We start from the raw sequence: 13,625 nt of genomic DNA on the forward strand, positions 1-13,625 counted from the left end.
CGATTTTCTGGTTTGTGTCTGGCGTGTCCTAAAGGTAAACCTTCATGGGGGATGGTGTTCTGATGCCGCCCCTGTTTGTTCTGCAGCCCAGCTTCACCTCCTCTGGTTCCTGCTCAAGCATGTCAGACCCAGGGCTCACCACTGGTGGCTGGAACATAGGTTGGTACGAACTTGACTTAGCCCATGCTGGGTGTTTAGTTCTCAAGAGCTGCATGTGAGTCGTTAATAACATGTAATCCTTAGTTGATGAATAGTCTCTGTTTTCTTTTGTTTCTCATTTTCCTTTATCTTTCCTATGATGGCGATACTGTAGTCAGCAAGGCCTGGACCTTCATGTTTGAACAGGCCAGTTTCTGGGAGGGTTTGTGCCTTGCTGGGTTGCTTTACATCCCATGACCTTGAGATACTGACAGGGAGACTTCCCAGTATCCACCTTTAAAACTTAACCCTATCCTTCCTCCATCACACATGCCCGGTCATTTGCTGTGTCCTCTTCAATGCAGAGAGTAACACTGAGCCCAATTCCAGCTGGCCATAAAGACCTATTTGATGTGTATTTGTGGTTTCTGGATTTCTAAAATTTCTTTTAAAATATTATCTTAATTTTCTTGATTATAAAAGTAATACATGCACAGTGAAGAAAAAACAGAACGTATTGGATTAGAAAATAGTAATCATTGATTGCCCCACCTAGAAATAACATCTTGTTAACATTCCAGAACATTTTCTTCCAATCTTTGTGGGGTGTAGGAGGGGTCATTCTGTATGTGTGATTTTGTGTTCTGCTTTTAACCTCATCATGAGCATTTTCTCATGTCATTTAAAAAGTCTTTATAAGTAATGACTGCCTAATATGCTACTACATCATTATACTGTGATTTGCTTAATCATATGTGTACTTATCAGCTACTAAGCAACACCAAGACAAAAGGTAAGGCTAAGAAAAAGTTGTGTTTAATTATATTTCTCAGAATCTTCAACTTAGCTTATTTTTTTTCTGGGGAATTTAAGGGAGTTTTTAGATATTTTCCATGCCTTCTCTGACTTTCACCTTCCCTTCCCATTTGATTTTCTTTAGCAGGGAGAGAGATAGAACACATATCTTCACCTTGGGGAGAGTCTTCACCAGAAGAAATCCGCTTCGGGAGTCTGACCTACAGTGATCCTCGTGAGCGAGAGCGTGACCAGCATGATAAAAACAAAAGGTAACGGCCTTCCCAGGAGCGAGCTGTGGCTGCATAGTGCTTGGCTTCTCCCGAAGCAGGGCTCTTGCGTGAAGAAAGGTATATAAAGTGCCATTTGGTATTAAGGTCGTTTTTTTTTCAAGGAACTGACAGGAAATCTTTTGAATTTTTTCCAGGCTCCTGGATCCTGCTAATACCCAGCAGTTTGATGACTTTAAGAAATGCTATGGGGAAATCCTCTATCGGTGGGGTCTGAGAGAGAAGCGAGCAGAAGTGCTAAAGTTTGTTTCCTGTCCCCCTGACCCTCACAAAGGGATCGGTGAATATGCATTTTATTTCTCTTCCCGTCATTATCTGAAAGCTTCTTTAATTTAATTTATCCATAACATAAGACCTGAAATGAAGTTTTAGTTTCTCGTTGATAACCAGAAATTGCTGAAGCATTTTGAGTCTATTTTAAGCTTCTGAAAACCCTTACATTTCATGACAAGAGTCAATTTTTTTAAAAATATATTTTATTGATTTTTTACAGAGAGGAAAGGAGAGTGATAGAGAGCTAGAACATCGATGAGAGAGAAACATCTATCAGCTGCCTCCTGCACACCCCCTACTGGGGATGTGCCTGCAACCAAGGTACATGCCCTTGACCGGAATCGAACCTGGAACCCTTCAGTCTGCAGGCCGACGCTCTATCCACTGAGCCAAACCGGTTAGGGCAAGAGTCAATTTTTATTGTAGTAGAAGTAGTTTTCTATATAATGCTCAGATATTGATTGGAAGTTGGACTAAAACTCCTCTTAGGCACAGTACTAACACATTTCTTCTCATGGAACTCACAGACTAGTGGGGGAGAAGAATTAAGTAATTAAACATTGTGGTCAGTATTTAACAGCAAACAGAGAGGCTGTTGGGGCAGGGAGAGAGGGGGAAGAATTTTAGAAGCTGTGATGAAGTATTCTGTGAAGGTTTTTCTGAGGAGCTGAGGACTGAAGGAAAGGGAGCCACGGTGCAGAGGCAGCGAGGGGAGTGCCGTGCTGGGAGAAATGACTTGTTATTTAAACAAGTGAAGAGAGCCCAGTGTGGCTAGAACACAGTGTTGAGAAGAGTGGCATAAAGTTAAAATTAGATTTGATAATTAGATTATGATTATAAACCATACTCTATTTATATACAAAGTAAGATTAGTAGGATGATTAGGAACTTGAAAGTAAAGAATTTGGATTGTATTTTGAGTTCAATGGTAAGCTTCAAAGAGCATTAAGAAGTAAATTACTTGCCTGGCTTGTGTTGCTCAGTGGTTGAGCATTGACCTATGAACCTGGAGGTCATGGTTCAATTCCCGGTCAGGGCATATGCCTGGGTTGTGGGCTCGATCCCCAGTATGGGGAGTGCCAGAGGTCAGCCGATAAATGATTCTCTCTTATCACTGAGGTTTCTCTCTCTCTCTCTCCTCTACTTCCTTTCTGAAAGAAAGAAGAAAAAAAAAGTAAGTTACTTGCTCTGGTTTCCATTTTAAGAGGGTCACTTCGGCTGTTACCTGAGGAAAGGATTGGAGGAGCAGAGGCAGAGGTAGGAAGACTGAAGACTATTCAAGTAGTTAAAGAGAGACCAGCAGCTCAGTCTAGGGGTGATATTGATGGCAGTGGGGAGAGATGGGTGGATTAAAAATATATGTTAGAGGTAGACTAATTATGACTTACAAACCAGCTGGATGTGGATTGAGGAAAAGAGACAAAGCTTGGATGATTCCTAGGTGTTCAGCTTAAGCAGCTGGGTAGATAGATGGTGGTGCCATATTCTAAGATAGAAAAGACAGGAAGAAAATTGAGAGCTCAGTTGGGGACAGTCAGAGATGATGTGTGAGATATCAGACTATAGCAGTCATGTAGGCAGGCGGATGTGAGTCTGGAGCTCAAAGGAGAGACTGCAGCTAGGATCAGGAACTTGGGAATCTTCAGCATTTAAGTGGTAGGGATTGAAGCTGTGAGAATGGCTGAATTTACCTGGGAGCTGGTGGGTGGGCAGGAAGAGTATGGGAAAGCAAATAAGAGAGCCCACCCACTCCGGGCCTTGAAAGGAAACTAGTACATGGAGATTGAGTCTTGGAGGAAGAACCAGAAACAAGGCCTTAGGATGAGACACCAGTGAGCAAGACTGATACAAAAGAAGCTAAGAGAAGAGCTGATTTTGAAAGGGTGAAATGGAAGACTGCCAAAGAGAGTGGGCTAAACACACGTTGATTTCTTCTCTCCTTAAAGAGCCTATCTGGGGCTTTTCTGAAAAGGCATAACCATGCAAGAAGTAACGTTGGCAATAAAACTTGTGACCTGGGAGGCAGGTCGGTTAGTGGTAGAGATTTTATAGGGCCAGAGAAAGCTGAACCCCAAACTGGCAGGCAGAAGAACAGTAAGATACAGGGCAGAACCTCCAAATGGCTCAGGAAGGAGTGGTACCCGGTGCCTCTGGAAGCAGCACGAAGGGAAAATTAAAAACTGGAGTATTGTTTCGTGGCCTTTGTAGGGTCCCAGGTCCCCGCTTCAATGCAGCAGAAAACTGGAAGTTCATTCTCCAGAGAAGGTAAGTAGATTTCCAGATTGAGAGGACCTGCCAAGCACCTCGCATAATGAATGAAGAAAGACAGGATAAAGAGAAGACCCTGGAGCTTCCAGAGAGAGCAAACAGGTTACGTGTAAGGGACGCTTCAGGAGCAGTGAACTAGATACTAGAAACTAGATGACAAGAAAATGATTTCTAACCTCGGATTCTGTACCCAAGTTAGCAGTCAAGTGTGAGAATGAACGTTCAGCCACTCTAAGGAGGAGGGATAGATTCAGTCCAGGAAACCAGGAAGTCGGAATGATGGTGGAGGGAGATGGTCGTGACCGACTGGAGGTAGACCAGTCCAGGTTGGAGCTTCTGGAGCGTTGTCTTCAAGAAGAGAAAACTGGAAAAAATATCTAGTGTAGTTCAGTATATTTATAGAAGATTCAGATATTTAAGGGAGACAGTAGAGATGAATTATTGATAAGAACATAGCAAACTAAGCAAATGAACAAAACAAGACAGTTACTAACTCCAGGAAAAGCAAAATGTGAAGAAAGGAAAAGTTGTCATGGTGCATGACTTGAATAATGTTTACCTAGATAAATCATGTAAAAATAGAATAGTGATCCAAGCAGTTGGTAACGGAACTGTCTGGGGAAGATGAGGGACAGGCGGTGTGTGTGTGTGGTTGGGGAATGAAAGAGAGCTCCCACCACGGGAGGTCATAGATAATGCTTAAATATGAACATTAAGAAATAGCTTCATAAACTGTTGTTTAGAGATAGGGAGGTAAAAACAAAAGAAACAGTGAAATGGGTTGGAAGGATTTTCCTCAGGAGTGGTAGGTGTGGAAGCGAATACTGGCTTTGGTAATAGTATTGTGCATGTGTATCTAGTTTCAATTTAAAAAAGAAGTAAAACAAATAATACATAGCTATAGATACTGAATAACACAGATTATTTTTAACATGGATTATTTTGGTGTGTGTACTTGAAGAAATGCAAAGACACAAAAGGCTGTTTGGGCAATATATTTTTCAGAGCATCTAAATGCATGCAAGTATATCAAGGAGAGATTAATGATGGCCCAGAGCAATTTTTTCTTTTTAAATTAGTTTTTAGGAAAATATATGAATCACTGATCAATCAGCTAAACTCTTAGTGACATCTACTCTTATGAAGCGTCACGCTGCGTTCCCCAGGCTGTGCAAAGAACTATGTCATGGTTTGTAGGTGGGTGGGTCAGGAGGTCTACAATCCAATCAGAGAAATAAAACATTAGCTTGTGAAGACTTAAATGATATTCAAGAATAATATGCACTAATACCATTACAAACATTATTATAAGATTTCAGAAAGGGAGGGCTGTGAAAGATAGATTCACAGACAAAAAAATCAAATATATTTCCAGCCTTACAGTGTTTACTCTTTGGGAGAGTCAGGCTGCCCAATTACAGGAAATAGGTAGTGAAAGGAAAATACAACAACATTACCAAGGGTACTTGGTGTCCTTGGGGTGGAAAACCAGCAATTCCCGCTCGAGCTTATCACATCTGCAGGGTCATCCTGTATTGGCAGCAAATTTGAGGGGTAAAGTTGTTATCATTTAGAGGGTACATATTTATAGAAAGGACTCAAAGCTTCATTTATTGGCGATAATTCTGGACAGAATTTTTTTTTTTAAGTCCCTGAAAGTACAGTGATTTTTGTTTCTGTTTCTTCCATTATGGTATGTGGCTCTGGGTTGTAAATGTGGCTGAGCAAGGTGATTGCTTTGCCTTGTCAGCCCTGCCCCAGTTCCTGCCCCGGAGGTGCTCATCTGCTCACCCAAATTTTTCGCAGCAATTTTCTGCTTCAGCTGATTGATTAATTTGTTGTCTTATTTATGTGGCTGGTTTTATTTACATTTGTGTAATAGGTGATGTTCATTAATACACACAGCTCTTCTGTATGGTTAACAAACGAGTCTTATGACACTGCATCTTCAGAGTTTTCCAGGAGCCTCGGGAATCGTAATTTTATTGTTCTCTGTGCCAGAGTATTTTTACTGCCTTTTAGCTTGTCTATTATGAACCAAGAATGCTCCATTTTGTCTCCACCAGATTTCACCTGCAAAGCCTGTACCTGTGGGTATATCCCTTCTTCCCTGAGAATCCTAAGTTGGTCAGTGTTCTAGTAAAAAAACACCTGGACAGCTTTGTGATTTAAAAATGTTTTTAATTGATTTTTTTAGAGAGAGAGAGGGAGAGAGGGAGAGGGAAAGAGAGAAACATCTATGTGAGAGCAGAACATAGATCGAGTGCCTCCTGCATGCCCACTACTGAGGATCAAGTGCGCAACTTAGGCATGTGCCCTGACTGGGAATCAAACCAACAACCCATCAGTGCATGGGACAACACCCAACCAACGGAGCCACATCGGCCAGGGCTACAGCTTTGTGGTTTTTGAACACACTTCAAGTCTCTTTGTGTCTCCTAAACTGGAGAAAGTTCACATGCACACCAGCGTGGCCCGGAGGTGTCCACACACCCGTCTCAGCTGTTACTAATGGCCATTTCATTTTGTGTGACACTAAGAGGCAAGAGAGAAAAAAATTGCAACAGAGGAGGGTCCTCTGTTCAGCGACTTACGTTTTTGAATTTTCTATCCTTGTGAATATATGCCCGCTTAGAAATTGTACACGCCCCCAAAGATTATTCTAATGAAATATTAGTTTAAGGTCTTAAAGTTAATAAGGATGTTAGAAATGATGTTTAAGTTGATGTAAACATAGGAGAAGCACAGTTACTAACGATACGTTGGATTTTTTAGAGCGATGACATTTTAATACTGTTACCCAGATGGATGTGGAGAATAATTAAGTTTACATGTACAGTGAACTCAGGTGCCAAAGCACAACCCCTTTTAAAGGACTTATTATTGTAATTCCAGTTACTGGAACACACAGTTTTTATACCCTCATCATCTTAAGTGTTGAATCCTCTCAAACCAGTAAAACCAGAAAAGGAAAGTTAAGAAATTTAAACTAATGAGGCTTTTCATGAGAACATAACTGAAGTTTCACATAATATAAAAAGTTCTGCTTAGAGAGAGAAGGCATGGCAATTTAAAAAAATATATATATATATATATTTTATTGATTTTCACAGAGAGGAAGGGAGAGGGATAGAGAGCCAGAAACATCGATGAGAGAGAAACATCGATCAGCTGCCTCCTGCACACCTCCTACTGGGGATGTGCCCGCAACCAAGGTACGTGCCCTTGACCGGAATCGAACCTGGGACCTTTCAGTCCGCAGGCCGACGCTCTATCCACTGAGCCAAACCGGTTTCGGCAAAATATATTTTATTGATTTTTTTTTTTTTTACAGAGAGGAAGGGAGAGGGATAGAGAGCTAGAAACATCGATGAGAGAGAGACATCGATCAGCTGCCTCCTGCACACCTCCCACTGGGGATGTGCCCGCAACCAAGGTACATGCCCTTGACCGGAATCGAACCCGGGACCCTTCAGTCCGCAGGCTGACGCTCTATCCACTGAGCCACACCGGTTAGGGCAGCATGGCAATTTTTAAACCAGAATTATCAAACCAGTCTAATTTGGCTCACCATTTACCTAACTAGGACCACCACAAAACGTTCTCTGAAGTTACCGTGTATTTAAAGATTATTTATTGGTGCTTTTTATGATTGCCGGCTGTCAGGAAGCAGAGGAACTGGCTGTGGTGGAAGAAAGGTCCCTCCTCTGTTGTAGGAAGCAGGACAAGGGGACAACCCTGGGGAGACTTGGAGGACTTGGTGGCAGAGGGATGAAGGGGCCCTGTTGAAAGGCTTTTTTTTTTTTCAGGGAAGTGGGAGAAGAGGCCCAGGTGACAGGGGAGCAGAAGTGTGAGGGAGGCGTTTTTTGGAATGTGTGAGGTGTGAAGTCGCCACCTGGGGAGTGGAAAAGAAACCGAGTCAGAGCCCTGCACAGACACAGCATGATGGTGGCCTTCTCACAGGACCTGCAGTACCGCTCGGGGCAGAGGTGGAGTGGGCAGCTGATCGGGCTCAGCCAGGCCTGAAGTGGTGCCGTGGAGGGAGAGAAGGCAAAGGAGCTGAGGATATTTGCCAAAAAGTGATTATACATTTGGGCTGTGTAATTCAGGCTGAGCTCAGGGGAAATTGCAGCTAGAGGGGAGCAGATGGAACGAAAGTAAAAGTGATGGTGGTAGACTAGAGGTGAGAGGGCAGTGACCTGAGAGGTCAGCTGTGCAGAGGGTTGGTGGTGTGGATTTTGAAGGCACCAAGGATAGTGCCAAGAATCAGCACAGCTTATTAATCTGTCTTACTCCCCTCCCCACCTGCAACTGTTGTGGGTGGGGAGGGGAGTAAGACACAACAGCTGCCACCGCTACAGGCACCGGGGGTTGGACCAGGACCTGCGAGAGCCAGGCACCTGCCGCTCCCTCGGCCCACACCCTGCCACCTGAGTGACAGCAGCTCCTCTTTATAACACTGCAATTGTAAAAGATGGAAAATCATTGGTCTAGCCCTGGCCGGTGTGGCTCAGTTGTTGGGCATCGTCCTGTGCACCAAGAGGTCACTGGTTCAATTCCGGGTCAGGGCACGTGCCCGGGTTTTGAGTTCGGTCCCCAGTAGAGGACCTGCAGGAGACAGCTGGTTGATGATTATCTCTTATCAATGTTTCTCTCTCTCCCTCTTCCGTACTTTCTCTTTAAGATCAATTTAAAAACATATTAAGAGGGGAAAAAAGAAAATTGCAATAATTGGTCTGATTGGATCCTACAGAGACCTAAGATGTATTCATCTTCCTTAGCTCACAGTGCCCAGTTTGCTTTTGCAGAACTGAACTGACACTGTCTCCTGTTCTGGCCATGTCTGACCGTTTCCAGAGTTCGGCGTGTACTGCAGCCACTGCCGGAGCGAGGTCCGCGGCACACAGTGCACCATCTGCAAGGGCTTCACATTCCAGTGCGCCATCTGCCATGTGGCAGTTCGAGGATCGTCCAATTTCTGCCTGACCTGTGGGCACGGGGGACACACCAGCCACATGATGGAGTGGTTTCGCACCCAGGAGGTGTGTCCCACCGGGTGTGGGTGTCACTGCCTGCTTGAAAGCACTTTCTGAACTCACAGACCATGGGAATTGTCGGAAATCCCAGAGGACCCCATGAGTGCCAGTGACAAGCTCTCTGCCAGGAGAGAGGCTGAGTGCCCATTCCTCCCTAGACGGGGTGTATGCCCCCCCCCAGACCGCGCAGCACCATTGCGGGAGTCTGGCCCTCTCTTCGGATTGGCCGCTGGTGGCATGGATGTTGCTCGAGGTGGGTGAGGGCAGGCTTGTAGAGCTGTGTGGCCAAGTGGAAGTTTTCTGGGAGATAAGCACCTGCCTCCAGAGCCGTGTTGACTTTTAAGGTGTTATCCTTAACCCCCCAGGCAGCGTCCTTTCTGATGCCGTTACAGAGCCAAGGTCAGACCAAAGGACAGTCTCTTGAGCCAAAAGACAGTGGGCAGGAATTTAGTTGACAATGGACCTATGACATAAGTTGGTACATTTCATGAACTGGTGGATAGCGGTTTAAAATATGATACTTAAATTATAAATATATGATGTACTTAAGGATTCTTAAGATGTATTTTTTGTTCGTTATTTTCCAGTTGCTCCCCGTGGCTAATAAAATTCTAGTAATTGTTTCAAAAAAGAGACAGAGGAAGTTGAACAATAACCTAGTGAATCTTTATTTTTATCCAGCTTCTAGTTGAGGTTAACTCTTGGATAGGAACAAAGTCAGTGCTCAGATATTCAAAGGAAATGCTGATGTACTTTTGTCATCTGGCAGGAGAAAATAGAACCTGACATTTAAGGTTCTTCCCCACCGCAGGCATCTTTTTAGTCATTTCTTCCAGCAAATGGAAAACGAGGCGGCAGCCAGCACTGAGGTGGCAGTCTCCGTTGCCGTGTGCAGGTGGGCTGAGCTGCGGTAAGTGTCTTCACTCTCCTTCGCACACTTCGCCCCACGTTTATCTGTGTTCCAACCGGTTATGACTCAGTTCTTCAGAACCATTTTCAACGCTTCCCATTTCATATGTGCAGGAAAAAGAAATCTTTTTTGTATTGCTACTGAAATTTATATTTGTTTCTTAGAATTCTACAATCTCAAATTGATTAGCTTAAGAAATATAGCTACATGTGTTGTACATCGTTGTGTTTTAAACTACAGGTCAGGACTCATTAATGGATTGTGAAATCAATTAAGTGGCTAAAAACCAGCATTTAAAAAAATGAAATAGAGTAGAAGAAAAATGATCAGAATTACCACACATAGTTAGGGTAAATATTATTTTGTGTAACTTATTTACAAGTGTATATGCACACACTGCACATGTGTAGTAGTAGATCACAATGTAAATGCATTTTTTTCCTGACGCTTATGGTCAAAACACTTTTAAAACATTGTTTTGGATGTTTATACTTCGTCTCGTGTGTTACTGGGTTAGAAAAGCCTCAGTCCTTGCCCTGGCTGGTGTGGCTCATGGACTGAAAGGTCACCGGTTCGATTCCCAGTCAGGGCACATACCCAATTTATGGGTTCAATACCAGGTTGGGATGCATGTGGGAGACAACTGATCAATATCTCTCTCTCACATCGATGTTTCTTTCTCTCTACCTTCCTCTTGCTCTAAAAATCAATTAAAAACATTAAAAAAAAAATTTTTTAAAGAAAAGCCTAGGTCCTTTTCAGTGAGAGCAGAGCTTTAACTCTGGGCTCTGATCTAAGGTCAGACGCCATTGTCTGCGTAGAGTGAACTGAGTTGCGAGGTACAGCACCAAGGAAATCGGAATTTGTTCACTCTGCCTTTCCCTGGTGTGTGTGGACGCTGCTGTCATGGCAATCACAGACTAATTTACGAGGAAAGGGTCTGTTGTGTTTCTCAGTGAAGTCACGCTGCTTGCAGAGAAGTCTCCCCCTGCTCCCCACCATTCAAGCAGACGTGAAGATCTGTCCCTGTCAACAATTAGATGTGTTTATTGTTACAGGAACCTTGCCTTCTATTCTGAAAACCTTAATCACAGGTATTAAGAACTTTAAAGCTTAAAACATTACATAATGTCTTCTTTTTTTTTATTAAATACTGCTTTATTAGAAATAATTGCTATAATAAAACAAAAAACACATTTTTCCAATGAACTTCAGATTGAGAAACTTAACAACAGAAATTGATCTTTAAGATTTGAGTCATGGCAAAACTGATAGTTCTTTGAAATCTGGGAGATGCATTAGCGACACCACAGACACAGCCTACCCTATACTAAAATCCTGAAGAAAACATTTTATTAATTTGGGGGAATGAGACTGAACACTGGCTAAGACATGACTTTGAGGTCTATAGCCACCTGGGAAGCTGGCCCAAGGAATGAAGAGAACCATTGGTACTGGTGGCAGATAAATAAACTTTGTGTTGGGCTAACCAACTGCATATTTCATTAATGGCTCTGAATAAAAAAAGTGAAATGCTTCATCGTGTTTTCTCAGAAACGAATGAAAAGATTAGAGTCCTACACAATTTGGAGACAAAAAGTGGATGCTGAGCGACTAGCGGTCACTCCAGGTGTGGAATTTTAGAAAGTTAGTCCTTGGAGTAAATGGCACCGTGGCTCTGGCAGCAGATACAAAGGAATGACGCTCTGTAGAGGAGGTAGGGGACGCTCTGCGATCAGCCAGTGGAGAGATGAGGTTCCCAGCTGGAGCTGGGATCTTTAATTCCATGGTTTATCTTCCACTGCTCATCCCTCTGTCTTCATAAATGGTAATTTCAATAACTCGAAGTCCTCTCTCAATGGGATCTGTCAGGAGGAGGCCTTGGGGAGCATATATCTTCTCATTCTGCTCTTGAATGTATTTGGAGACTTTCCTCAAAACCTTCTCATAATGAGTTTCCAAGCATAAGAAGATGGTGTAGGCTGTTAAACAAGCCAAACAACCTTCAAGATAGGATTGACCCCCAAGCTTCTCTGCTTCTGCATAAAGGTTATTTAGAGTTCGAACTGTTTCTTCAAACTGCTGCCTATCAATCCGGTTTTCCAGCTCTGCGGGGAACTTGGTCTGGAACTGACAGCGTGTGCCACTGCTGTAGTCTCGCTGAATGAATACCTTTCCGAACACCGGCACCTCCTGCGGCCTCATGGCAAGCACAAGACGGGCCGCACTGTGGGTTCCGGGGACAGCAACCGCGGGTCAGATCCCTGGCCTGGACCCAAGACGCCAGCCCGCCAGCCCCTCAGACCCACCCACCGCCCACAGCAGACCAAGGCCTCCCCCGCCCCACTCTCCTTCACCCATGCTGTCACTCCATAATGTCTTCTTTTAAGATACGTATTCCTTTTGGATTTCTGAGTTATAGGAACAAAAATCTAATATTTAAAAAATATTCATTCTTGGTAACACGTTCTGGGTGCTGGCCATGATCAGTATTCTCTTTGTCTCAGAATAGATTATTACAAGCACCTAAGCCCTTTTTTGTTTGTTTGTTTTAAAAAATAATACAAGCTGTTCCAAAGCACTCTTGAACTTGGCAGAGAAAACAGGGCGAGCAGCCTTATTTGAGCACCAGAAACAAGAAGTTGCGTGGGAAGAGCCCTGGCCAGTGTGGCTCAGTTTTTGGCACCATCCCGCACATGGAAAGGTTGCGGGTTCGATTCTTGATCAGGGTACATACCCAGGTTTTGGGTTTGATCCCCAGTAAGGGGTGTACAGGAGGCAGCTGATTAATGTTTCACTCTGACATCGATGTCACTCTCGCTCGCTCTCTCTCCCCCTCTCACTCTCTTAAACAACAAAAACAATAATAATAATAAAAAGAATGTTGGAAGGAGTGAGCCTTCTGCGTAACCTACCAGCTTGATTTTGTTCCCCTGTCCTCGAGCCCCCATAAAACAAAAGTGGTGTAATGCTTTTCTTGGTAATGCCACGTGGATAGACTCAATGTTGCTTTAAATTTTTAAAAATTTTATCTAATTTAAAAAAGGAGTCTATCTGAAGATGCTGAGTTCACCTGCTTGGGAGTTCCTCTCCTTTTTTCAGTGATTCCCTGGGTGGCTGGCAGGAGTTAAGGGAAAGCTGGTTCCTTTTCAGTGGCTTAATTCAGCGGGAACTTGAGGGAAAGACAGGAGTCATTCATTTTGTTAGAACACCAATGCTGACTAGTCAGGAAGCTCATTGATGGTCTCTGCAACAGAACAATTTCTTAGAAGATTGATTTTGCTAGTGGTGGAAAAATAGTTCAGAAAACAGAGTTATAAATAACACCCTCTACTTTACGGCTTACTATTTCAGACCTTCCTCAGAGTCGGAGCTGGCCTTATACACACACTCAAAGGGCAGACCCCAGGGGAGGAAACACACACCTTGATTTCCTCATTCTCCTTCAAACTTTCTGTCCTTATCAGAATGAGAAATAAATCTGTCCTATTGGCATTCCACAATACTGGCACAATCGTTTCACCACAATATCACTGAATTGATATTTCTCCGTAAACCTAAGGTCTGATTTAATTCATCAAGTATTTACCATGAGAAGAGCACTTGGACAAAGGTGAATATAGAGAGTGTGGTCTTGTCCTGCTGGAGTGTAGACTCTGGTAGGAACTTCAGTGTTTGTGTAAATGCTTGCACCAGTGTGCTGCTGGCCTCCAGGGCAGGACGGAGTAACCCCACTGAGGGCGGAGATTGTAGAGAGAAGGCAGCTTTGGCCGAGTTTGAGAGTGAGTGTTCTTCAGGTGGGGAAGAGCGGGAAGGTGAGGATGGGTAGGGCTAAGGCAAGGATGGACCAGTAAGCGTGGCATTTGGGGACACTGTATGTGGTTTCTTAACACATTAAGCGCCCTGTCACTCACC

General features: G+C 43.6%; 2 protein-coding genes across 5 annotated transcripts in view; one reads left to right on the plus strand and one right to left on the minus strand.

The window, feature by feature from the left end:
* WDR59 (WD repeat domain 59) overlaps positions 1 to 11,248 on the plus strand; it is a 75,672-nt gene extending 64,424 nt beyond the window's left edge. For 2 of the 4 annotated variants that reach the window (XR_013959183.1, XM_080644329.1), the window contains 4 exons: positions 87 to 159; positions 1,079 to 1,205; positions 1,361 to 1,503; positions 8,622 to 10,422. Coding sequence is in view for 3 of the 4 variants with exons in the window: in XM_080644329.1 (XP_080500455.1) it covers positions 87 to 159; positions 1,079 to 1,205; positions 1,361 to 1,503; positions 8,622 to 8,857 (579 nt within the window). In the remaining variant the exon portion in view is untranslated. Of the gene's footprint in view, positions 1 to 86; positions 160 to 1,078; positions 1,206 to 1,360; positions 1,504 to 3,704; positions 3,865 to 8,621 lie in introns of those variants that run through there. The other 2 variants (XM_080644330.1, XM_080644331.1) reach the window with 2 other exon arrangements.
* A 121-nt stretch (positions 11,249 to 11,369) lies between these two features.
* On the minus strand, positions 11,370 to 11,927 carry LOC308235470 (golgin subfamily A member 7-like). The gene has a single exon (XM_080644340.1). The coding sequence runs from the start codon at positions 11,913 to 11,915 to the stop codon at positions 11,502 to 11,504; it is 414 nt and encodes a 137-aa protein (XP_080500466.1). The 5' UTR covers positions 11,916 to 11,927; the 3' UTR covers positions 11,370 to 11,501.
* Positions 11,928 to 13,625: the final 1,698 nt, after the last annotated feature.

Source organism: Plecotus auritus, assembly GCF_963455305.1.
Source record: "Plecotus auritus genome assembly, chromosome: 10".
Classification (NCBI taxonomy): Eukaryota; Metazoa; Chordata; class Mammalia; order Chiroptera; family Vespertilionidae; genus Plecotus; species Plecotus auritus.